Below are 25,618 nucleotides of genomic sequence, written 5' to 3' on the forward strand. Positions count from 1 at the left end.
ATCTCCAGATATGGCCAAGTGTCCCAGGTGGCATGTGTGGCATGTGAAAGTTGCTCAGTCGTGTCCGACTCTTTGCGACCCCATGGAATTCTCTAGGCCAGAATACTGGAGTGGGTAGCCTTTCTCTTCTCCAGGGGATCTTCCCAACCCAGGGACCAAACCCAGGTCTCCCACATTGCAGGCAGATTCTTTACAGCTGAGCCACCAGGGAAGCCCAGGTGCAGGAGGAAGAGAATTACGCTTCCCCATTTCTCTTGAGAACCATTGATCTAGATGCTCTAAGGAAACGAGTCAAGCTAGGTATTTTTTGGAATAAGAAGAGAGTTGGGAAGAAGTAAAATAATGCCTTTGAAAAGCCACATAAGGGCCTAATTTAATACCACTTGACTATTCCCCTCACTCCACTCGTGGATCTCTTAGAACTACATTCTGTTAATTAGTATGTCAAGATTTTCAGCAGATGTTCGTGATGAGGTAATCAGGTTACATCCCACTGTCTGTGAGACAGCTAGGCCAGAGCATCTGGGTTTCATGGATGGAAACAGCAGCTGCGTGCAGAGGACGTGCTGTAGGAAATTGGTGTCATTGTACCCTGGGAAAGGTGGCATCTTTCTTTCCCTATGGCACTGTTTTCCCGGGCTGCTAAACAAAGTGGTTCTGTTTTCATTTCCTGTTGACCCTTGAACAACGTGGAGGTTAGTCCGCCTTTAACTTGCTTATAGTTAGTTGGCCCTCCGTATCTGTGGTTCCCCCACATCCTCCGATTCATCCGTGTGGTTGAATTTTCAACCTGCTGTTGAAAAATATCTGCTTAAGTGGAACTGTACAGGTCACACCCATGGTGTTCAATTGTGTGAAAGCAAGCAAGACAGAAAGCTGTAGGGAACAAAACTGAATCTAAAATCATCTTGAGACTTCCCCGGTGATCCAGTGGTTAAGACCAAGCTTCCACTGTCAGAGGGGTGGGGATTTGGGGGGGTGGGGGTCAATCCCTGCTTGTGCAACTAGAATCCTGAATGCTGCATGGCATGGCCACACAAAAAATATATATATATATAGAATAACCTTTCATCCCTCCCAACACAGAAAACCTCTGTTAACAGTTTGGTTATTTTTCTAACATGTCAATTGTAGGACAAGATCGTTTTTTAACGGCTTAGGAGCATTCTGTGGTGTAGTCGCATCCCATAACTTAACCCTTAGCGTGGGACACTGTTCAGCTGTTATAAATAATTCTGCAAGTGAACACCATCCATATATTCATAGCTGTATACCTTGTCCTCTTAGGACAAATTCCTACATTCAGGATTTCTGCGTAGTGATTTACCTTTTGACAGCTGCCTCTGAAATTCAGTCTGGCCATGCATCACCATCTTCACTCTCGCTCAGCCCAAATCATCACACGGTCTTTTTCTCCTCATGACCTCAGCCCTGAAGGGTGTCAGACTTTGCCCTGTTGAGCTGTGAGGTGTGTGTTTGAGTTTTCTTTAGTGGTGTTTTATTTATAGTGCTTTTTATTGTTAAACCAGTTAGATTATTTCTGTAGAGAAAGAAAGAATCCCACCATCCTTCCTAATAAATAAGTGTTTCTCTTTCTGTGTGAGTAGAGTCCTTTCATCTCTGTTGATTGGCTAGACCAGATAAGACTAGTGATCTACCGTGTATGAGCTTTTTCTTTTCCTTTTTCATTAAAGCAGGTTCACCAGATGACATATTCAAATAGTACAAAGGAGTGTACACTGAAGAATAACTTGTGCTCACCTTGAATCCCCAGTCCCCTGGTTTAGTTCTAAACATTGGTCTGTGCCCACGTCAGGACATGATGTGTGTTCCTGTCTCCCTCCCTAGGGTATTCTACCACTGTTTTTTACCTTTCTTTTTCCCCTTGATGATGTATCTTGGTAATCATTCCATTTCATTACCAATGACAGGGTCTCATTCTCACAAGTAGTTTTCTGCTGCATAAATCTGTCGTAATGTGTATCATCCGTTCCCTTTCGGTGGATTTGTAGCCAAGCTCTGGGTGTTATATGCAGTACTACATGCATGCTAAGTTGCTTCAGTCGTGTCTGACTCTCTGCGACCCCATGGACTGTAGTCCACCAGGCTCCTCTGTCCATGGGATTCTCCAGGCAAGAATACTGGAGTGGGTTGCCATGTCCTCCAGGGGATCTTTCTGACCCAGGGATCAAACCCGAGTCTCTTAATGTCTCCTGCATCGGCAGTCACGTTCTTTACCACTAGTGCCACCTGGGAAGCCCTGTAAAAACACTCTTTCAGAGCAAGTGAAGTGTGTTAGTCTCTCATTTGTGTCCAACTCTCTGTGACCCTATGGACCATAGCCTGCCAGGTCCCTCTGTCCATGGGATTCTCCACTTAAGAATACTGGCATGGGTAGCCATTTCCTTATCCGGGGGATCTGTCTGACTCGGGTTGAACCCGGGTCTCCTGTACTGTGGGCAGATTCTTTACTGTCTAAGCCACCAGGAAAGCCCTGTGGCCATCTTTTCATTGTGACATAAAAGCAGGGAGTAGGAAACCCAGCCTCTCTGCATTCTGAAGAGATGGCTCTTTGCCTCTTCAGGTCAGAGCGGGAGTGGTGTCAGCTGGAGGGGCTGCTCTCTCCCCCAGGGTGATCAGGCCATCTACAGAAGGAATCCCCTGCTTGTGAGAATCACCTAATTTCTCTTGACACTAAATAGAAATCTTTTTTTTTTGCGTTATTCCACTGTGGGTTTTTTGGGTTCAGTAAGAGTTAACTCAAGGCATTCAGTTCAGTGCGGATTTGTGTAGCTGTATGCATTTCTGCTTTCCTAAACGGGACGTTCCGGAGGTGGAGGGTGACATCCAAACCTTGAGCAGCAGGCATGATTAACGGCCTTACGCGTGACGGTGATGACAGTGAACTGATGGGGCTGAGCCGTTTAAATCATTCCATAGTAGATGAGACGCCCTATTGGTTTATTTTCAAAGCTGGCCTTTTTCGTTTTCCATAATGCTGCCTCTGCCTTTTTAACACCCACAAGCATCCATTTTCATCGGTCCCATCACGCCCTATAGGGTCTGGACAGTATATGAGAAGGCTGACTGCATATTAACTCTGGCCTGTTACTCCCTGGCAGAGAACCCTGGAGTTAATTTCCATCAGCCAATCTGTGAGCTGCTACCCAGACTCCATCCCCAGGCTGTAGCAGCGGTGATGCCAGTGATGTGGGGAATAGGTTCGGGATGATGAGCTGATTTGCTCTTACTGATAAGACTTTTCATTTCTCCCGTCTCATTGAAATAGTCTTGAGCCAAGGCAAGCGATGCCACAGGCGTCATTCAAGAAGCTCGTTGTTATTTTAATGAATCTACATCAAACCTTGCAGGAAATTAGAAGGCCTGGGTAATTGAACTGTGGAAAATTACAGCTGGAGAAATTCATAGCTCTCCTGTCATAATGGAATTAGGTACCGGTGGTTGCTCAGAGGGCAGAAGTGCATCTTGAGAAAGGTATATATTGTATATTTATAAAGAATCATCTTTCTTCCCTCTGTTGCACCTTTATTTATTTATTTTTATGAGGCCGTGTATCCATCTGAAAACCTAATTTCCTCCCCTAGGTGATTGACTGCATGCAATTGCCTTAGGCTGCCGTCATTAACTCAAGGCTACAGTGGTTAGCAAGCTGTTTCTAGACAACTGAGCCCCACAGTAGGGTCCCTTCCCAGAGCTGAAATGGATTTTACCTCCAGTGATCTTTGACCATTCTGCGTTATAATCCAGTGGGGAGTGTCTTCTTTTTTTTTTTCCTCACCTTCTTTCTCATCTGTGTAAGAAGTAGGATTTGGGGTCTGATCTCCTTGGGTCAGGTGGATGTCAGGGTAATGAGGAATCTGAAGCCTGTCATTGGAATCGACCAACTATTTAGACCCATCCTGCCTTTGGCTGCGCAGCCTGCTGCAGGCCTGGACTGCATTTAGAGGAGATGGATCCAGGTCCCACCTTTTAAAGTCCTTATTAACTGCAAAACGAACTTGAGCCAGGGATCTCCAGGCTCAAAGCATTGTGCAGCTGGGTTAGTGACACTTTTTTTTGTTGTTTTTTCTGTTTTTCCTCTAAAGAAAATCAAATAGAGGCTTAACACACAGGCCATCGCGGATTCTTCCTCCTGGGAGTGAGAAAGGGCTGGTCCTAGGCGCCACTGTCTGGTCACAGGTTCTGCTTGGATGTCAGAAATCCATCCTGGAAAAAGTTCAGAGCTGCTGCAGTCTCCCATGCTTCCTCTTCCACTGCTGGATTCCTCATGTTTACTCTGCCGTCCCTAGGACACTGGTTAGCTTCCTTGTGAATGTTTTTTGGCATGCAGTGAATACCCACTGAGTGCTTACTTTGTGCCAGCCACTGTGCTACAGAAAATCAAGGGGAACCCAGCTCAGTCCTTGATCTCAAGAAGCTTGCAGTCTAGTTGAGGGGGTCAGGCAAGATAGAACTCAGTGCAAGGGGCTAAGTGCTTAAATAGGCGTGGACCGAGGGCTCGGCCAAGGCAGCGTGCAGGATGACGCCCAGCCTCTTAAGGGGTCCAGCCATGACGCTCTCAGAGCACACGTGCTCCTTCTCTCTGATGGTGGTACCTCCGCCTAGAGTTCCCAGGCTGATGCCACACAGAGCCCTGGAGTGACGCCAGTCTTAGTGAGTTTGGAATCTAGATCCTTGGATCTAAGACAAGTGAACTTGGGAAGCACCGATGGTCAGAATGCCAGGAAGCAAAGGTCTTCCTTCCTGCGGGATTCCATGGAATATTCTGTTCCAGGGTCATCGGCTCCAACTCCTAGTGAGAGGGTGTTGGGGCATGTCCTCTGTGTGCCTCAGCGTCTTTGGCTCTTTGTGTTCTAGGTTGCCAAGAGGGTGATCTTACTGTCAGGCACACCAGCAATGTCCCGGCCGGCGGAGCTCTACACGCAGATCCTCGCCGTCAGGCCGACCTTCTTCCCTCAGTTCCATGCCTTTGGACTTCGCTACTGTGGAGCCAAGCGGGTATTTATTCTCCATTCCCTCTCTTCCCCACCCACCCTTCACCCTGATTGTCACACTTTCCTTTTTTATTTTATAATTTTTTTAACACCAAAAAACAGTTTGTATTGGGGTCTAGCCAATTAACAATGTCGTGATAGTTTCAGGTGGACAGTGAAGGGACTCAGTCACACATATGCATGTATCCATTCTCCCCAAAACCCCGTCTCCCATCCAGGCGGCCACATAACACTGAGCAGGGTTCCATGTGCTATGCAACAGGTTTTTGTTGGTTATCCATTTTAAATACAACAGTTACACTTTGCTTCTTGTTCCTTCTTTTCGGCCATGGCGTGGTCAGAAGGGACCGGCCATGGAGCTGGCTGGATTCAGATTTTAGCTCCGCTTCACCCCTCACTCTGACCTTGGAGTGTCCTCTATGGTAAGACAAGAGCAGCCCCTCCTAGTTCTAATGCTCGATAGTATTTTCTGGTAAAGCGACCAGTGGACGGTGCGCAGGTGCCTGGAGCTCCGAGAGCCTGCAGCTCTTGCCCGACTGGAGGACACTGAGGTGAGCTTAGATGAAGCCAAGGCCCCCCTGCTTGGTGCATGGAAGACAGAGGATGCCTTTGAACAGGTGGAGTGGGGGGCGTGGTCTCAGGCTGCCCTGGTGGGCTCGCAGCAGTGCGCCTTGGCTCATAGATGTTGACTCATGATGGTGAACTGTGTTTGGTCCGCAGGCCAGAAGCCTCTGACCTACCGATTATTTGTCTGTGAATATAGAGCCAGAGGAGCGGCTGCCCCTGGAGCTGCAGTTCACAGAGCCGCAGTCCACACAGCTTCTCTTCTCCAAAAAGGGCAGAGCAAACCTTATAGACACAAATGCTATCACGATTTCTAAAACCTCAATTTTTTTTTTAAATTGAAGATAAAAATTAATGTTGTGGGAAATAAAAAAGTGAAAAAAAAAGTCAGATGCCAAACTTCCCCCTTTACTGTCTGAGCCACCAAGGAAGCCCTCAGACTTCCCCCTTAGTTAATTATTCATTCTCATGCCGGCTTCTTCTTGCGGGTGGTGCCCCTGTCACAGAGGCTCTAGCTCGACTCAAAAGCCTTGTTACTTCAGACCTCAAGGATTGCTGTTTGGTGACCAAATCACAAATACGCCAAGCTGCTGTTTGCATGGCTGGCCCTGACACTTTGGAGAAGTGGCCGCCCCCCACGCCACCGAGAGAAGAGCCTTGCTGTGCAAGTTCATGACATAAAAAAGATCATCTGCGTTATTTTAAAATACTTCCTGAAAAGAAAAAAGCTTTCCAAGTACTTTAAAAATATCCACTTATATTCAAAGTACTTATCGTGTAACTTGTGGAGCCTGGCAAATTTAATTGCACACCATTTTTAGCTGGTCACTGAGGCAAGAAATTTCTGTCCTTGAACATATATAAAGCTGTACACTTCTTTAACTAAGTTTCCCTGTGGATCAGTCCAAATTAGATTGGACACGGTTGTCTTGATCACTCAGAGCTCCCATATGTGATTTATACCTCTGTCCTCTTTGCAAGTGATCCACTTTCTGCAAAGGATCTTCTCCTCCTCGACAGTCTGGTCCATGATGGTGTCTTGTTGAGCCAGGGGTGGTAAGAGCTAGAAGCAGAGCTCATTGCCTTTACCACCACACCATCCCTCCCTGTGTTCCTGGCCACCATCTTTGCAGTCCTTCACATCCTCAAATTCACCCTGCCCTCCTCCTTGCTGCCCCAGCACCCAAGAAAACAAAGTTAGTACCTTCCCCATCTTTGTATCCTTCCTTCCACTTAGACCAATGTATCCTTCCTTCCACTTAGCACAATGCCTGCTGCCTGATAAGTTTTCAGTAAAAGCTTGCTGAAGTGCAGTTATTCCATATATTAAAACCTTTGGTATTATCAGGTTTTAACCTGCAAGATTAAGAGCTGATAATATTAGAATGTTGGAGCATGATACCTAAATTAATTATGATATCCATTTGTTCCTGGCATGATTTTTATATAATGCAGCCAGTAGGCCAGATCTACTTTTTTTTTTTTAAATTGTGGCCAGATTCTTGCAATAAAAGAAGCCACTGAAGGGAATGCCCCATGCTGAGCTCATTTTCCACCCCATGGTGTGAAGGCATTCGCTGAGAACTTCCAGGTGATTTCAGAGCATTTTTTTTTTTTAAAAGAAAGAAGCAGTTTTTGATCATTTTATTTCTCTACCTTTGGCTGTCTCTTCCTGTCTCTAGTTTAGCAAAGGACACCTGCCACATCTCCACCGTTACAGTAGGTCCACTGGCCCTCGAAAAAGAGCAAGCCTAGCCCCTGCCCACGGCGGTTCACAGTACAGGGTGGGGTGAGGCATGAGGGAAAATGAGCAGCTGAAACCCTAAGGCAGCAGGCACCCCGGCTCCTTCATTTTCTACAAGACCATAGAAGTCAGTCCTATTTCTGGTAAGATTGTTAGCTAAGGGCAGGGTTTTTAATTGGTAACGTCCCCTCCAGCTGTATGGCAGCAAGTAGGCATTCTCACTCGCTGCCACCTGTGAGCTGCTGGATGAAGGAACCATTTTTATGAAGGACGGCCTGGGTGCTTTAAAACCCACCAGATGCGGCTGCACCTGCGGTCTGGTTCTCCCCTTCTGCCCCTGCCACTGTGGCCACTGTGATGTTCACCAGGCCGTGCTCGGTGAACCCGCACTGGGGAAGAACAGCTTTGTAAATAAATCCCTGTTAACCCCATCAAATAAAGATATCACAGCATCGTCTATTACCCTGGGCAGTGGACTCTGTGGGAAGCCCTGAGGAAGAGTCTTTCAGGCTCATTTGATGCATAGGAAGAGCCTGACAAGCTGAATATCTCGTTTGTTCTTTTTTTTTTTTTTAATATTTATTTATTTGGTTGAGTCAGGTCTTAGCTGCAGCATCTAGTTTCCTAACCAGGGATCAAACCCAGGCCTTTAGCATTGGATGCAAGGAGTCTTAGCCCCTGGACCACCAGGGGAGTCCCTCTCGCTTGTTCTTGAATGTAATGGGCACCAAACCACTTGACATCTTCCCTTTGCTGCTAGAAAGCTTAAAACCAAATTGTGGGATGCCATGATACACATTTTTGGTTCACCTCATTTCCAACTTTGTTTCTTCCTGTTCCCTTCCTGTTTCTCATTTGATTTCCTGGAGGTTTGATTCATCCCTCAAAGCCAATTGAAGTTCTATGAACAAGGCCAGGGGAAGAGAGCCTTGTGAGGATGTTGTCCCTGGGGGTCACTGCCCCGTCCCCGAGTCCTGAGGAGTCTCACAGGCTGTGTCTTGGTTCTGCCTCCACAGCAGCCCTGGGGATGGGACTACTCGGGCTCCTCCAACCTGGGGGAGCTGAAGCTCCTGCTGGAGGAGGCGGTCATGCTGCGCCGCCTCAAGGGTGACGTCCTCTCCCAGCTCCCAGCCAAGCAGCGCAAGATGGTGGTGGTCGCCCCAGGCCAGATCAACGCCAGGACCAGAGCCGCCCTGGATGCCGCCGCCAAGGAGATGACCACCAGGGACAAAACTGTGAGTCGGGGCAGCAGATGGGGATTTGGAAGTCCATGTGGGCACTGCCGTTCTTTCCCAGGAGGGGTGCCGTGGGGGTGACCAGAGTCCCCTGACATTGTCTTTCTGTAACCTTTCCCTACCTCTCAAGGCCAGGATGGTGAGCCTGCTTCATTTCTCAGCCTATCTAGTCTGCTTCCCAAATCTCTCATGAGTTTTCAGCTTTCTCCTTGGGTAGATCACTGTTGATGGACAGTCATAAAAATAAACCCCAGGGGAACGACAGGATGGTGATACATATTCTTAATGCCTCAAAGAAAGTTGGAATTTGCATTTAGTGTATTTTGAGAGTACCTCTGTGTAGTCACAGTTGTTAGAAATTAGTCCTAAGGGTATTTGGTGTACATGTTAACCCTCGAACCATCCCATGGCACTTGCTTTAGTCAAAGTAACAAGTTAACATTTATATAACAGAGTTGTCAAACCTTCTTACCCTTTAGTCCTTATTACAGTCATTTATGGTTGGCAGGAAGTTGGAACCTCCATTTTATTGAAAGGGAAACTGAAGTTCACAGAGATTGGGATTCGACCAAAGGTCTCACACCTACTCCATGGCAGAGCTGATGCTGTACGCAAGCCTGTTAGCTCTGTATTTTAGGGCTCTTTCCACTACGGTGGCTTTATCTTTTCAAAACACTTTCATTTCATATCTGCCTTTAGTGTCACACTGTGCTAAGTGCTATAAAGTAATCTATACCAGCTCCGTTTTTGTCCTCATGGGATAAAAACCTTGCAATTTTTGTTCCCAAGAAAATAACAGTCATTGACATTTTTTGACATTATCATAAAGCATTATCTGGGCTTGGTATTACCCTGTATACAGAAACTTAGATCTAAATGAGATACCAGCCTCCTGGGAGAGTACACAATAAATAAAATGACAAGAGACAGAATGTGTGATTCTTTTTTTTAATGTTATCTTCCCATGTGATGAGCAAAACTGGCTAGTAGCTTTTAAGAAACAGTGTAGGATTTTGCACTGATATTAATACCTTATCCAGCTGTGTTTAATTTATGCTGTATCATACACAATAATCTGGGTGGCCTGGAGGAAATGAGCAGGCATAATCTCTTTGCTGTGGAATTTTCAAATAAAGTTCCATAACATCACTGTGGACATACAGACCAGTGGTTCTCAAATTATATTTCCATGGAACTACCAGAAGAACTAAGGTGTTCTGTTGCTAGAATCAGTGTCAGTGGCCTTTTCCATTCATTGAGATAAAAACTCAATGAATGGAAATTTTTCCTCAATTTTAAGCTTTTTCTTAAAACTTTAAGCCATTAACAAGTCTGCTAACTTTTGCCCATCAGTGAAATCTACCAAACAAGAAAACCGATGAACATGTATAGCATATATATACTATTAATGGAAAAAATTCAGATGCATGTTATTTTTAAATGCAAAGGTATGAATGTTTATAGAATGCTTTATGAAGTGTTTCAGTCCCTTGTATGTGTGGTGGAAGAGAGTCTATCAGTATTTCATGGGAGTTTCCAGAGAATAGCCTTGCCTGTACCAGTTCACCTCTCGAACCACATGGAGAACAGCCAGTGTAGACAACTGACAAAGCAGTCAGTGGGGATTTGAATTGAGGATGAAAGTCATTTTAAGTGGTCAGGAGGCAACTGTCAATTGTGCAGAATAGCCAAAAAAAAAAGTATGGGAATCTTGAACTTAGTGCAGCAAGGTTTGAAAGGATTTTAAACTTTAGGCCAATGTGCATGGTTAGGTGAGTGGCACTTTATGATTTCAGGTGTAACCTGCATGTTTGATTTCTGAATTAATAGGGGATGATGTGACATTGACTAGGCTGAGCCATGGAAATCAGGAATATTGGATGTTTATAACTCCCCGGGGCTATGCAGATCCCTTAGATTCTTTGGGATTTGTTGATATTTTCTTCCCTGAAAAGGGAAGCCACGACCTGCCTCCTAGGCTTGGTGCTGGAAAAGTACAAAGGGTTGGTGGCAGTTGCTCTGAATCCCACCTGTTGTGTGATTGTCGTCACTGCTTCTTCAGCCCAGAGTCTTAAAGCTGTTTTTCAGATTGTAAAAAAAAAAAAACCCTAAATTGAACTGTAATTCTTCAAGAATCCAGTGGAGAAGAGCCCTTGAGTTCTTCTCAGTACAGTGCTTGAGAATTGCTCTGTGCTTCCTTGGTGTCTTGGGAAATTTAAGTCTGTCTTTAAGAGAGAGAAATTGAATAGATAAAGACTGCCTTCAGCATGGTGCTAAAATACTGTATTCTTTTTGATAGGATAAATTCTTGAAAAATGTTGTTTTCTTTTGTCTTCTTTAATGTAAATTCATTTTTTATAATGGAAAATCCAAGTAGCAAATGAATTTTGAGCATGAGCCTTTAGAACATTAGAACCTTTCTTACCATAAAGCCACAGATTTAGTGCATTGCAAACCATGGATCCAGCTGGGAGCAGTCCATCCCCCACTTAACCCAGGAAATAGAACCAGTGTCTGTGGGGGCTTGGACCAGATGGCCATCAATGTGCCTTCCAAGCCCTGACTGGCTGTGAAACCCTGAATTGAAAGAGTTAAACTGGAGAATCATGGTTTTGTGTGTTTAGTCTGTGAATCTGCAGAAAGGACCCCACCACCCCCATTTTTAATAGTGACTCTGCAGCCCCAAGATTCCCTGTGATTTTACACATTATGGTGGTTCAAGCAAAGCATGGCTAACCTGTCAAAAAGCGGTTCTTTCTTTGTTCCCTCACACCTTCCCATCCAGAGGATGCCATTTTTTGAAAAGCTTTAAATCACAGAAGCCAAGGTGAAGCAGCCAATTTATAAAACATAACGTACAGCAAAAGCTTTTTCTCATTTTCAGCCGAAATAATAGATAGCTTTTCACCAGCTAAGAAAAGCTGACTCTAATCATCCTTTTTCTAAAGCCGCTTTTTGATCAGCAGGACTAGGAGCAGAAAAATGGAACTGGTTCACGCAGACTTCCTGGGGATGGTATCAGCTCACCTTTCTGCTGTTTGACAATCCATTCAAATTCCCACACAGAGAAATTCAGAACCCCAGTGGATCTAATTTAATAAAAGTTTAAGAGGCAGGAACAAAGAATGCGGGTTATTTAAAATTTCCCAGTCCAGGGCTGGCAAAAGAAGTAAGATAGTTATTGGGCTAATATTATGTCTACTCAGTTTGGGGAGCTTCTTTTTTTTTTAAAGATAAACTATTGATTTCTCCTACATTAAAAATACAGCAGATATCTACTGTATAAAGTCAGATCAAGAAAAGTGTTTATAATATGTGGGCTTCCCTGGTGGCTCAGACGGTAAAGCGTCTGTCTACAATGCGGGAAACCCGGGTTCGATCCCTGGGTTGGGAAAATCCCCTGGAGAAGGAAATGGCAATCCACTCCAGTACTATTGCCTGGAAAATCCCATGGACAGAGGAGCTTGGTAGGCTACAATCCACAGGGTCGCATTTATTAAATGTTTTTTATCACTATACGATAAAAAATAAATTGACCCATCTTTTGATAATTTTGACGTGTATCATTTGGGTATTTTCTTCTATTAAATCTATGTGTATTTTGCTTTAAAATATTTATTATTTATATATCAATATACATATAACTTATGTACATAATAAGCATATATATTTTATTTTTTTATTTTTAATTGGAGGAGGTGGTGGTTGTCATTCAGTCGCTAAGTCGTATCCAACTGTTTGTAACCCCTGGACTGCAGCATGCCAGGCTTACCAATTGGAAGATAATTGCTTTATAATGTATTGGTTCCTGCCACACAAAAGCATGAATCAGCCATAAGTATACATATATATCCCCTCCCTCTTGTGCCTCCCTCCCACCCCTATCCCACCCCTCTACATTGTCACAGAAGACAGGGTTGAGCTCTTTGTGTTATATACCAACTTTCCGCTAGCTATCCATTTTACACATGGTAATGTATGTATTTCAGTGCTACTGTTTCAGTTCATCCCACCCTCTCCTTCCCCCACTATGTCCACAAGTTCATTCTCTATGTCTGTGTCTCTGTTCCTGCCCTGCAAATAGATTCATCAGTACCATTTTTCTAGATTCCATATGTATCCATTAATATATGATATTGCAACATACATATTTTAAAAGCAGAATTCGGATCTTATAAGCATACATCAAGTAGGGGAGAAAGCAAGTTACAAAACTGTATCTGTGCACTTTTCAATGTTGTTGTGTGTTCTTTTAAAACACAGTATGTGAAGACTGGTTTTCCCCAATGGCTCAGCAGTAAAGAACCCACCTGTTCAATGCAGGAGATGCAGGTTCGGTCCCTGGGATGGGAAGATCCCCTGGAGAAGGAAATGGCAATCACTCCAGTATCTTTGCCTGGGAAACAGAGGAGCCTGGCAGGCTACAGTCCATGTGGTCGCAAAAGTGTTGGACATGACTGAGCAACTAAATAACAACAATAATTTGAACACTGCAGAATATTTTCTCACATGTCTATATAATAATTTTGTCAGTCTTTGTAGTTGGACATTTAAGTTATTTCCATTTTTCACTATTCTAAATGACACTACGCTGAAAAGGCGGTTTACATCTGAATTTGTGTACCTCCATTTCTATCCTGAAGATAAATGTTAAGGATTGAGTTGCTGTATCACAGGATAGGGAGTCCCTGGTGGCTTAGACGGTAAAGAAATCTGCCTGCAGCGCAGGAGGCCTGGGTTCAATCCCTGGGTCGGGACCATCCCCTGGAGGAGGGCATGGTAACTCATACCAGTATTCTTGCCTGGATAAGTCCATGGACAGAGGAGCCTGACAGGCTACAGTCCATGGGGTTGCAAAGAGTCGGACACTACTGAGTGACTCACACACACACATCACAGGATATGGGCAAATTTTGCTACATACTGACCAAAAGGGTTAGCCCAGTATACCAACCCCCTGCTGCTGCTGCTGCTAAGCCCCTAGCCATGTGTAATAAGGATGTTTGTTTTCTCACACCCACATCGTTTCTGGGCATGTTAAATCTCCGGGCAAGGTTTCTGAAAGTGCTTTTTTACCATTTCTCCATCTGTTTTGCCCTCTCCTTTTCTAATAGCAGATGTGGAGTAAGTGTGGGTTGGGGGAAGGATCTGACAGGAGTCTCTGAAGGGACCCAGGGGTTTATTTTGTCGATTGAGTGGGGTGCAGTCTGCTCGAAGCATGCACACTGCCGGTGAGGTCACCAGATGGGAGCCTGACACTGTCCCGTCAGCATGTCCTTCCAGGGACACGTTCGGTTGGAGAGCCTCACCTGCTGCCATGGACCCTTTGAGGGACACGAGTGGACCCCATGTGAGCTTATGGGCCACACACGGAAAGTTGGGCGTGTGTCTGGAGCCTCATCGGAGTCCTGACCACACCCGAGGCTGAGAAACAAGGCACACGCACCTCCCCCCCGCCCCGACACACACACACACACACAGAACCACATGTTCGCCATGAGTTCCTAGGAAGTTTGAGTTGTTAAACTGAACTGCTGCACAAAATAGGAGCAACAGTGGCCACCAGCATGACACCCATGTATAAAATGAAATGGACCTGCTGCCCCGTCAGTACCCCCATGGATTCCTGTGGCTCTTGGGTCTTTTTCTTGTTTCTCGTCAAGACCTAGACGAGAGATGCTGTTTAAAGCCAAACAACGATTTTGACCAGGTAGCTTTTCCTCTCGTCTTGTGGTGTCCTTCATTTAAGGTATGTCCCGCCGTGGCTGCTTCTCTGAGTTGTAATGAGTTCAGGGCCATGGGTGTTATTACTGGCTGGGTCATCTCTTTGTCCCATGAGGGAGCTGCCGTGTCAGTCACTGGCCTCACAGGGCCCAGGCCCAGACTGTGGGAGCATCTGTAAACCCACACTGGAAGGGGGTGGTGGCTCTACCAAGGCCGGTAAGAGCACCTGTCATCTCTGGGAGCCCAGGAGTGGGGGTAAATGTTCTCTCATATTATTATGAAACTATCTAAGCACCTCCTATGTTAGCATTCCTTAGTGGGATTTATTTAGATGCAAACACTAAAGAAAATATGGTTTCTTCTCAAGGGAAGTCAGTTGCCTGATGGGGAGACAGGGCAGAAACACATGAATAAAAGTATTGAGATGATATTTGAATACAGTGGGTGTCAATTGGAATTGATTCAGCACGTCTTAGAGGTGAGCTCAGTCAGTTGAGTATGGACAAAACTTGGCAGGAGGAAAGGACTAGGGGAACGTCTTGGACCAGTGTCACATGTAAGTTGTCAACAGACTGCAATACCTGTAGTAAACAGGTGTGCTCAGCAAGGCTGCCTGTCAGCTGAGCACCTGAACTTGGTATGGTTGTTGAGGTACCACCTGAGATGTCCTTCCAAAGAGCTCGTATGTTCCTTGCCTTGTTGGATTCTCACGACAGCTCTCAAAGGCTGACGGAGGAGCTATAACGCCGTGTCTCCCAGGGTCCAGACAGTTGCCACAGCGTGGCTAAAGCAAGCAGATAAGTCAGGGACTCTTGGCTCTGCCACATGATATTGGGACCTATAAAGCTCGTGGTGGCAATAATTACATCAGTCTATTGCAGAGTTCTCAGAGTGGGAGACTTTAAACTCTCCCTTTCTCTTTCCACAGAAGCAGCAGCAAAAAGAAGCCCTCATTCTCTTCTTCAACAGAACAGCTGAAGCTAAAATTCCATCTGTCATGTAAGTGGTCACCAAGTGTCCCTCCTCTCTCTCTCTTTTAAAAAGAAACACCTGTTACCTTAGTCCATCAGGATGGCTTTATTGTTCTGTAAGAAATGATTGTGTTAGTCACTCAGTCATATCTGACTCTTTGTGACCCCATGGACTGTAGCCCACCAGGTTCCTCCGTCCATGGAATTCTCCAGACAAGAATACTAGAATGGGTAGCCATTCCCTTCTCCAGGGAATCTTCCTGACTCAGGAATTGAACCCGGGTCTCCTGCATTTCAGGCAAACTCTTTATCATCTGAGACTTGAATCCTAATTGCCTTGAATATACAGTTTAAGGCAGCACAGCCTCATGGTTCAGGAGGCATAAGTAGGCCTGTAGCTGGAACACCTCCTGGATGTGACTGAGGTCCCTGAGTGATCATGTCTTAACTCAAGTGAAGTGGCGCTGTGGCCACTTCCAAGGAGGGCAAAATAACCCAAACACTGAAGCGAAGTGTTCCTCTTCCAAGAACTGTGCTCACTTGCCTGTAGGAGGAAATTAGGGGTTTCATAGAAGACGCGTCTGCCTACAGTGCAGGAGACCTGGGTTCCATCCCTGGGTCGGGAAGATTTCCTGGAGAAGGAAATGGCAATCCACTCCAATATTCTTGCTTGGAAAATCCCATGGACAGAGGAGTGTGGTAGGCTACAGTCCATGGGGTCGCAAAGAGTCGGACACGACTGAGTGACTTCACTCACTCACTCACTCAGAGAAGACTTAGAAGCTGCCTTTCAGAGAGTCTCTAGTCTTCTCCAAAGACATGTTTCAGCCATCATTTACCTAAATAAGAAAGAAAGTGAATGTCAGGGTTTGTTCAAAAGATAACGGGCAAGTGGCTGTTGTCACACTTGAGTCTCATTCCGCCTTTTAAACTAAAGCTGAAGTGATGAATTCTGTCCTTAAAATTATTCAGTGACTTGAAAAAAATTGTCTGCTTTTGCTAAAGAAAGAAACCCCCACTGCTTTTCACATATCACTGTGATAGAAGCTTGAAGCGAGTCTAATGACGTGGAGCTTGCCTAATTTTTATTGTTTAACATTTGTATGAGACTCTGGCACGATAATGGTCCAAGTGATTAGGTTACAATGAAAGGAATTCAGCTTGGGTTAAACTGAGCCACACAGCCTACCCAGCCCCTCACTCAGCCCCTGCATCGCCCAGCCTCCCTGGCCTCTCCCTCTGCATCCTCATATGTGGTTGGAGAGTGAGTTCACCTCATTGTTCCAATTGCAGGCTCTCCACATGGACCACTGAGTGTTGGGCAGCCCTCCTTCACCTTCTGGCTACTACCCTTTTCATTTATGATACTGCTATGGGACTAATGAACTCCAGGTGTGGTTTTTATAGCCTGAAAACTTCTCTCTCAGATACCAGCCGGAATTGCCCCCACCAACCCATTTCTCATGTGCTGCTGGATAACAGATGGCAAGGGTGTCAGCCCTTCCTTTGCTCTCTCAGCTTGTGACAGGGTCCCTTGAGTGCTGGCTCAGAGCCACCCATTCCCCCTAGAAATTTAAATCTAGCTATTTTCCCATCTTGTAAAGAAACTTTGATTATACCTTGACTTAGTATGGTTATGCTGCTATAACAAAACTATCATAGGCCATGTGCCTTAACAAACTTGTATTTCTCACAGTCCTAGAGGCTAGGAAGTCCAAATTCAAGGTGCTGGCAGATTCAGTCTGGTGAGAATTCTCTTCCTGGCTTGTAGACAGCAGTCTTCCTGCTGTATCCTCCCTTGCAGAAGGGGCACGGGTCCTCTCGGGGCTCTCTTTTGTAAGAACTCTGGCTCCATCTCCTCCCACAGGCCCCAGCTCCCAATACCATCACATTGTGTGCGTGCTAAGTCTCTTCAGTCCAATTCTTTGACCCTATGAACTGTAGCCCACCAGGCTCCTCTGTCCATGGGATTCTCCTGGCAAGAATACTGGAGTGGGTGGCCATTTCCATCTCCAGGGGATCTTCCTGACCCAAGTATTGAACCCTCATCTCTTGCATCTCCTGCATTGGTAGGCAGGTTCTTTACCACTAGGGCCACCTGGGAAGCCCGAACCATCACACTGGGGGTTAGGATTTCAACATATGAGCTAGTGGGCAGGGACGCAAACATTCAGTCCCTAACATATCTTATACATACTTTTTCAAAATCCTATGATAAATTATATAGTGATTTATAGTTTCCAACAGTTCTGACATCTATTAACTCATTTCACATTTACAGCCTCTTCGTGAGATCAGTAGAATAAGTTAAAATGTAGAAACTGAGTAAATCTCATGTAAATCTTTAAACTTCAGAATCAAACAGCTAGTAAGTAGAAATTAGATTATAAATCTTAAAACTCCAATTTCCTCTGATAGTTGCTTTTCTTTCTTTCTTTCATTTCTTTTTTACTGTTGTTGGTTTTCATTTTAATGGACATCTTTCAATATAAAGCCAAGGTTATTGTGGTTGGCAAATATTTCCAGCCTGGTAGCCTAGGGACTGAGGAAGGCAGAGCAGCGGTGCCATGTCTGAGATGCAGAGGGGAGAAAAGCATTAGGAAAATGGGGGGCCGTGGTGTTTATGGCCTGAGCAAGTTGATTTTATGGCCTTGTGACTTTCTGATGATGTAGTAATAAATGTTTTTGCTTATATCATGGTAAATTTTGTCTCTCAAACTAATTAGATTCTATTAGTACCAACAATTCACAGATTGAACTCAACTCCATACTGTGGCTGACCACAGTGTTTTTTGAAAATAATTCTTAAGTGTTAAGAAGAGCGTCCACTTACCTTTTCACCACCTGCCCATACTGTGATAGGAAGCCTTAGAGATTTGACCCCTAAGGAGAGCAGTGTCTGTTCTCTGCTCAGACACCCAGGTGTGTGTCCTGTCCACTGAGGCTCACCTTCCTGCTGCCTGTGCAGGAGCCTTGACCTGTATTGAGATTGGGAACCCTCTGCAGGGCGCTAGTGCCAGGGCAAGCCTTAGGGTCTGCTGACTGAGCGACCCTCCTCCCTACAGAGCTCAGGGGTCACTGCCTTCTTTAAGGCCACAGCTAAAGATAAGGAGCAGAAAGTCAAGAAAACAACACAATGCTAAGGACTTTTCTGGTGGTCCAGTGGTTAAGACTCCAAGTTTCCAATGCAGGGGGTGTGGGATCAATTCCTGATCAGGGAACTAAGATCCAACGTGTCCCACGGCACAGCCAAAAAGTAAATAAGAATAATAAAAATATTTTTTTTAAAATAAGTACTTTAAAAAAACCCACAGTGGATGGAGAAGAGAAATAAATTAAAGGGAGGAAAAAAGACCACATAAACAATGCCTTTTCACCTGCTATTCCTTGGCCTCGAAAAGAATTCACTCAACACTGCCTTAACTGCAGGCCCTGGCATGTAGTCTGATGGGGAAGGGAGCTGGAGGGCTATCCCTGACGCGTCTCCTGAGTATGAGTACATGTGTTCATGTGTATGCTCAGCGGTGTCTGACTCTTTGCGACATGACTCCTCTATCCCCCAGGCTCCTCTGTCCATGGTATTTCCCAGGCAAGAATACTGGAGTAGGTTGCCATTTCCTACTTACTTCTCAATACTACATTGCAAGAAATTTGATTACTGTCAAGAATCCCTTAATCCTTGCCCAGGCATTTTCAGATCTATAGACAGCACTTCAGTTTTTATTGAAAACACACTTGAATGATAGTAGCAGCCAAAGTGAAAACTGTTAATTATCTAGTATGATCTTAGGTTATAAGAATGTTTCAGTAACCTGTCAGAAACATGTAAAACATGAAGATACTTTGACTTATTTGTGTTTGGGAGATGACTAAAAAGTAGGGAAGAATTCTGTACGTGGCAGAAGATGACTTCCCTACACCTTCTGAGGGTGAGAGGGAAAGGTCAGCTCTCAGAGGAGGGAGTGGATGGGCCAGGGAGGCAGGTACCCCAAAGGTGTCTGCCACAGATGCAGTCACTTTTCAGGAACTAACTTCAGTCGGATTGCATATGTTTTCAATTTATTGTTGTCTTTGTTAAATGCAGTGAATATATCCTGGACCTGCTAGAAAGTGGACGAGAGAAGTTTCTTGTGTTTGCGCACCATAAGGTGGTTCTGGATGCAATTACTAAGGAGCTTGAGAGGAAGGTAAGCACCCTTTGAAATTCAGCACAGGATGCTTTCTTGTTTGTGTGTTGGCTGCTGAGTTGTTTTGAGCAGGCCAAGGTCAGATCTGAGCAAAGCAGTGAGATGAAATTTTCCAGAACCATTGCTGAAGACTTTCTGAAGGATTTTTCTTGCTTTTAGAACCATGAACATGTTGTTTTAACCCATCTTTTAAAATTTTTTAAACTTTAATTGCTTTGAAAGTGCAAGTATTAGCTGCTCAGTCATTTCCAACTCTTTGCAACACCATGGTCTGTAGCCAACCAGGCTCCCCTGTCCATGGGATTCTTCAGGTAAGAATACTGGAGTGGGTGGCCTTTCCCTTCTCTAGGGCATCTTCCTAACCCATGGATCGAACCCAGGTCTCCTGCATTGCAGGCAGATTCTGTACTGTCTGAGCTACCAGGGAAGCCTTACTGAGGTATAATTATAGGTACATGTTATCTGTCTGTACATGCAATGATTGGGATGAGTCTCTGGGCCGTGATGCTGAGTAGAGACCACAGCCCCAGAGTTTACATAGTGTTTGACTCTATATAGCATTTCTGACATGGAACATTTTAGAAATGCAGGCCAGATTAGTAAGGAGCAGGGGTGTGAGAGTGAAGCAGGAGGAAAGTGGGCAGGGCTATAAAAGGGCCACAGAGCATTCCTGTGTGGTTAGAACCATTCACTGTCTCCACTGTGAAGGCAGATATGTGAAAACCCACATGTGGGATAAAACTGTAAAGAACACATACACATGAGTCTCAGTAAAATGGAAAATTGAATACAGTCAGTGGATTGTATCAAAGTCAATCTCCTGGGTATAATTGTGCTATAGTTTTACCAATATTGGGCTTCCCTGGTGGCCCAGATGGTAAAGAATCTGACTGCGATGCAGGAGATCTAGGTTTGATCCCTGGGTGGGAAAGATCCCCTGGAGAAGGGAATGGCTACCCACTCCAGTATTCGGGAGAACTCTGGAAAATTCCATGGACCAGGGAACCTGGTGGGCTATATATAGTCCATGGGGTTGCAAAGAGTTGGACACAACCCAACGACTAACAATACTTTAACTTTTACCAATATTATCATTGGGGTAATGGACAAGGGATCCCTCTGTTTTATTGCTTAATACACACGCGAACCTACAGTTCTGTCAACACAAGGTTCAGTTTGAAAGGAAAGGCCAGAAAAAAGCTCGGAAAGCAGTTCAGAGGGCGCCTGTTGGAGCTCAGAGCCCCAGCAGCGCGGTTCTCTGCACGCCCCTGCCCAACCGCCTCTCTCCCTATTTCCGCAGCGTGTGCAGCACATCCGTATCGACGGCTGCACCTCCTCGGCCGACCGCGAGGACCTCTGCCAGGAGTTTCAGTTGTCCCCGGGCCCTGCCGTGGCCGTGCTGTCCATCACCGCCGCCAACATGGGCCTCACCTTCTCCTCGGCTGACCTGGTGGTGTTCGGGGAGCTGTTTTGGAACCCGGGGGTGAGGGGCGCTTGTCGGGAGGGGCAGGGTGGCGGTGAGAGGCGGGGTTTGTGTGCGCTGTCCCTGGTGCTAGCGTCATGGACCCTCGTTGTCCGTCAGCTTCATAAATAGATCTTAGGTCTTCACAGCACCCTGCTTTGTAGCAGGATTATCGACTCCGTCTCATTATCAATGGGTAGGCTGATCTTCTGAAGAAACCTCCGGATCCACCTCTCCCTGAAGACGCTGGCGGCTCACTTAAGGGGAGCACGTGGCAGCCCCGCTCCCAGGCCTCTGCCTTCCCACCCTGAGCCCCTTTTATCCACCACCCCTGGGAGCCACTTTAGTGATGGGGCCACAGCAGGGCGACCACGGTGGTGTTCCCTGGACACCGCCACGGTGCCCAGTGGCCTTATCTGATGAGCTGACTACTGTGGCAACAGACGGAAGACATTTGTTGGGACTTGTAAAGTTTTCTCCTCAACTGCAGAAAGAAGGTCTTTCCCTCCTGACGTCCTGACTGCGTGTGGCTCTCACTGCTACACGCTGGCAATGGCCATAACGATGACGATGGGGGGCTTAGAGGCGGAAGGCTTCTTAGAATAGAAACCATGGCTGGTGGGTTTCATTGTTCGTTGTAGGGTTTACCACGGTATAAAATAGCCACCCTACCCCCGATCCTATCTGGCCTCTGCCCAGGCACAGTATTTTATCTATTTAGAAGATAACTTTTCATTCCACGGCGGAAGACAGAAAGTATGCCGGGTCCCCTTCGTCACGGCTGGTGGCAGAGCTGCAGCTCAGCCTCCCTCCAGCACCGGGCCCAGCCCTGGGGAGCATCCACAGCCGCAGCTACAGATTGAGTTCCCCGTGGTGCCCAGTGCTGTGTTTGCCTCTCCCTTTTGTCAGACTACAGGTTGGTTGTGGGCACAGGTTCGCAGGCCCCCAGCCGTGTGACCCACAGTGAGGAGGCAGGGCTGTGATGGACCGAGCAGCCTCGACCTGTCTCCATCCTGCCCCATGCCCTGCAGGTGCTGATGCAGGCTGAGGACCGGGTGCACCGCATCGGACAGTTGAGCTCCGTGAGCATCCACTACCTGGTGGCGAGAGGCACGGCTGATGACTACCTCTGGTGAGGCCGCTGGCTGGCCCAGCAGTTGGGCTTGACGCCAGTGATGTATTTTCTTTGCTCCCTGAGAGCACTCTGCTTTGGGGGAGCTCTCCAGGGACCCACACAGAAGACTCACTGGTAGTGCCCTCCCGCTTTCATCATGACCCTGTCTGGCCCCCTGCACAGCGTTACTGTGACTGCAGGGGGGTGGGGGGAATGAGGAAGCCTTGCAGGAATAAGAGTACGTGGCTCCTTCCCACTGACCTGAGAAAACAAGGAGAACTTACTGGGACAAAATGTAGGTGAAATTTTGTTTGTAAAATACTCTGTTCCCAGACGTGAAGGCTCTTGCTTAGACAGGGAAACGCCCCCTTTGTCCCCTTGTGATGTCTGCTGGTACCGTAAGGCAACATTTTCAGTGCTGCTGCTGGGCCATCCAAAGAAGTGGCTCACTTGGGTCATGCAGTGCTTTCTTAGCAGAACTGGGATAAAATTTTCAACTCTATGGAGTTTCATATCCATTACCTAAGAGAACGATCTCAAAATGCTCCCTCCCAGTTCCATTTCTCCCTTCCTGATAATAAGTTTCTTGATTATCTAATTTGTTTCCACTGCCTACCTCTGTTTCTAGCATGATGACTGAGGTATCTTACCTTTACTTGGTGTGTGGCTTGCTTCTTCTTCCCTGTCTCTGTTAGTGGATTTGTTATTCAGGCAGCTCATAACAGCACAAGGTCCAAAATTTTGTTGTAATGGCATTTATTTCATACACATCTCCCAGTAGAAAGAACTTTGAGTCTGATGCCTGAGCCCTGACTTGGTTGGTTTACAATAGAGAGGAAGTATGTGTTTCAGGAAGGGTGTTTGTGCCTGGAGAGTTGCAGAGATGTGAGACAGTAAGCTGTCCCATAAGCACAGGAGGGGTGGTCTTGTAATCAGTCTGCTGGGTCCACACACTGCAGCTCCTTTCTTCCCCAACAGGCCCCTGATTCAAGAGAAGATTAAAGTTCTGGGTGAAGCCGGGCTCTCTGAGACCAATTTTTCAGAAATGACAGAAGCCACAGATTACTTCTACAAGGTAACACCAGCCCATGGCTCCCTGCACTGGGGCATCCTGAGGTTTGGAATAGGAACGTGTAAATCACTCCTGGAATCTCCCCCAGACTGAGAGCCGAAATAAACGGCTGCAGTCGTTCTCAGGTCAATCCATGTGTGCATCCCTTTATGGAGAAGTGCTGACATTAACTCCTGCTGCTTTTCACATACCCTCCTAGATCCTCCTAAAACCAGGGCCTCCAAATGCTGCCATCAGGCCAAAGTGACAAAAAACTCCCCATGCAAACTGCTAAATTGTTGCAAAAAGTACATAGCACCACTCAGCAGGCTGGCACCAGAACATGTCCCCAGCCCACAGTGGGGAGTGTTTCACATAGGGTGTTGCTTTCATGTACATATTTTCCGCTCTGTAGCTGCGTTTTATTCTCAGTGTCTCCCCGTTTTATAAAGGGGTGAACAGAGATTTGCATAGGAGTAAGACTAGCCCACAACTGCCCTGCAAATCTCTGTTTACCCACTCCAATATTCTTGCCTGGAGAATTCCATACACAGAGCAGCCTGGTGGGCTACAGTCCATGGGGTTGCCAAGAGTTGGACACGGCTGAGTGACTAACACTTTCACTTTCACACAAGCTGGCCCACAGTCACTGGTCACGTGAAGCCAGCTCAAGGCAGAAGGCTTCTGGGCTCCGCCAGCATTCCCTGTGTGACAGCCTCTTATTATCAAGGAGAGTAAGAGGCCCATGAGCATCCTTCCGTGACCAGCTGGGCCTCATCAGAAGGGCTGAGAGGAGATCTGTTTGCCTCTGGTGAGAACAGCCTGGGCCCAGCAGGCCTGCCCTGGCCTAGCTCTCCAGCCCCATGGCACCCACAGCCCTTCTTCCTCCATTTCTGTGAAACAAGGAAGAGAGGAGTGAGAGGTGCAAAGACTCCCAGGGCTGGTCTTCATTCACCTGCTCAGGTGCTTGACGAGGAAGGTGAGAATTCAGGAGGTCCCGAGAGGATTGTTTCTAAAGAGTGAACTTGGACAGAGGTCTGAGCCTTGTGCTGAAAGGCAGCCTTGCTCTTCAGAAAACTGAGGTGCCTTCTCCTTCCTGTGGAATCACTGAGCATCAAAGCTGAGTTTAAATCAACACGGTCTTGTAGGTGATTCTAAGACTTGTCTGAGGGTGTGATCTTTACATTTACTTAAAACTAAATTCTTTTTTCAGGATGTAATTATTGGGATAAATTGGACTCAGGGGAGATATAATATAAATTATCCTTACAGTTAATAAACCAATTTTAAAAAAAACTTTATTTTTAAAATTTTTAAAGAACTCTCTAATTCAGTTGAATAATGACTGTTTTGACAGCCTTGCTTATTATTTGCCCTTTAAAAAGAAAGAGCCTTATTTTTAAAGGATTCTCAACTAATAAGAATAGGTTTATTTATAACTCATTTATTTATACTGGCCTGACCCTCAGTTGCTCTGAATTAAGACTTTCTGCCTAAAAGTACAAATGCAAGATAATACAAACGGAGTTTATCAATATTTATTTTGATTAGTAATTAAAACTGAAAGCTTTATCAACTGTTAGGACAAGAAAATGTTGCCTCCTTGTATAGGAGCCAAAAGCAAAAAAGGTCATGTCTGCCTGCCTGCTGAGAGGGAAAGTGAAATATTTGTCTGATCTTAGAATTTGCTTCCCTTTGTGTGTGCTCCAGATTAGCACAGAGCTTTGCTGTCACAGACTCCAATGAACGTGGACAGTTACTTCTATCTGAAGTAGGCTGCCTTTTGAGCAGCATTTCCTTGACTTTTAGTTGCCCAGACAGAAGCTTGGTGAAGGTTATCGTAGAGGAGGGCACATGGCTGCTATGAGCCTGATCTTAATTACCTTTAATGTCATGTCCCATCTGAATATTTGGGATCCTGAATGGCTAGCGAATGTAGGGCACAGGTTACTGAATAATCTAGAGTCCTTGCAGCATCAGTTTTCAAGAACTTCGTGTCACTGTGGAAGGCTTTCATGAAAGCAAAGAAAGAGTGGCTAGTTGGGTTGAGACCTGACTACAAAGGGCCTGGAAGCAGACTTGATGAGGTAGACACAGGGTGCCCAGTGACGGGACAGGAGAATCTTAGTAGAGGGCAGTCTAGAGGGAAAAATCAGGCCTGGGCCAGACCTGTGGGCAGGTGATGTGGGAAGAGGCCTGAGGCAGGAAGTGCAGTGAAACCATTTCAGGTCCAGGCAGGTCCAGAGCCATGTGGCCCAAGTAAACAAACTGCCTGCGAGGAACCTAGGAGGGATCAGAGGGAGAAGCCAACCTTGATATGTGAGATACGGAATCAGGACACCCCGGTGATCACAAGCCCAGGGGACTGGGTGAGAAGTGGGAGACCATCAAAACCAGGGAGCAGGAGCTGGTTCGGAGATGTAGGGTTGAGGTGAGAGATGGCTGTGGCTTTTAGACAGGTTTGGTTTTATGGACCTGTGGGAAGTCACTGGAGACACTGAATATGCGCCTCTGGGTTGGATGATGGTCAGGGCTGGGAGCCGAGACAGAG

At 46.1% G+C, this 25,618-nt stretch overlaps 1 protein-coding gene across 2 annotated transcripts in view; it reads left to right on the forward strand.

The window, feature by feature from the left end:
- The window catches only part of SMARCAL1 (SWI/SNF related, matrix associated, actin dependent regulator of chromatin, subfamily a like 1), a 53,165-nt gene that overhangs the window by 26,707 nt on the left and 840 nt on the right, over nucleotides 1-25,618 (forward strand). For both annotated transcript variants that reach the window (XM_055573417.1, XM_055573416.1), the window contains exons 11-17: nucleotides 4,879-5,019; nucleotides 8,340-8,558; nucleotides 15,211-15,281; nucleotides 19,338-19,440; nucleotides 20,741-20,923; nucleotides 21,934-22,034; nucleotides 22,995-23,091. In XM_055573417.1, coding sequence (XP_055429392.1) covers nucleotides 4,879-5,019; nucleotides 8,340-8,558; nucleotides 15,211-15,281; nucleotides 19,338-19,440; nucleotides 20,741-20,923; nucleotides 21,934-22,034; nucleotides 22,995-23,091 — 915 coding nt within the window. The remainder of the gene's footprint in view (nucleotides 1-4,878; nucleotides 5,020-8,339; nucleotides 8,559-15,210; nucleotides 15,282-19,337; nucleotides 19,441-20,740; nucleotides 20,924-21,933; nucleotides 22,035-22,994; nucleotides 23,092-25,618) is intronic.

This window comes from Bubalus kerabau, chromosome 3 (assembly GCF_029407905.1).
Source record: "Bubalus kerabau isolate K-KA32 ecotype Philippines breed swamp buffalo chromosome 3, PCC_UOA_SB_1v2, whole genome shotgun sequence".
Lineage (NCBI taxonomy): Eukaryota > Metazoa > Chordata > Mammalia > Artiodactyla > Bovidae > Bubalus > Bubalus kerabau.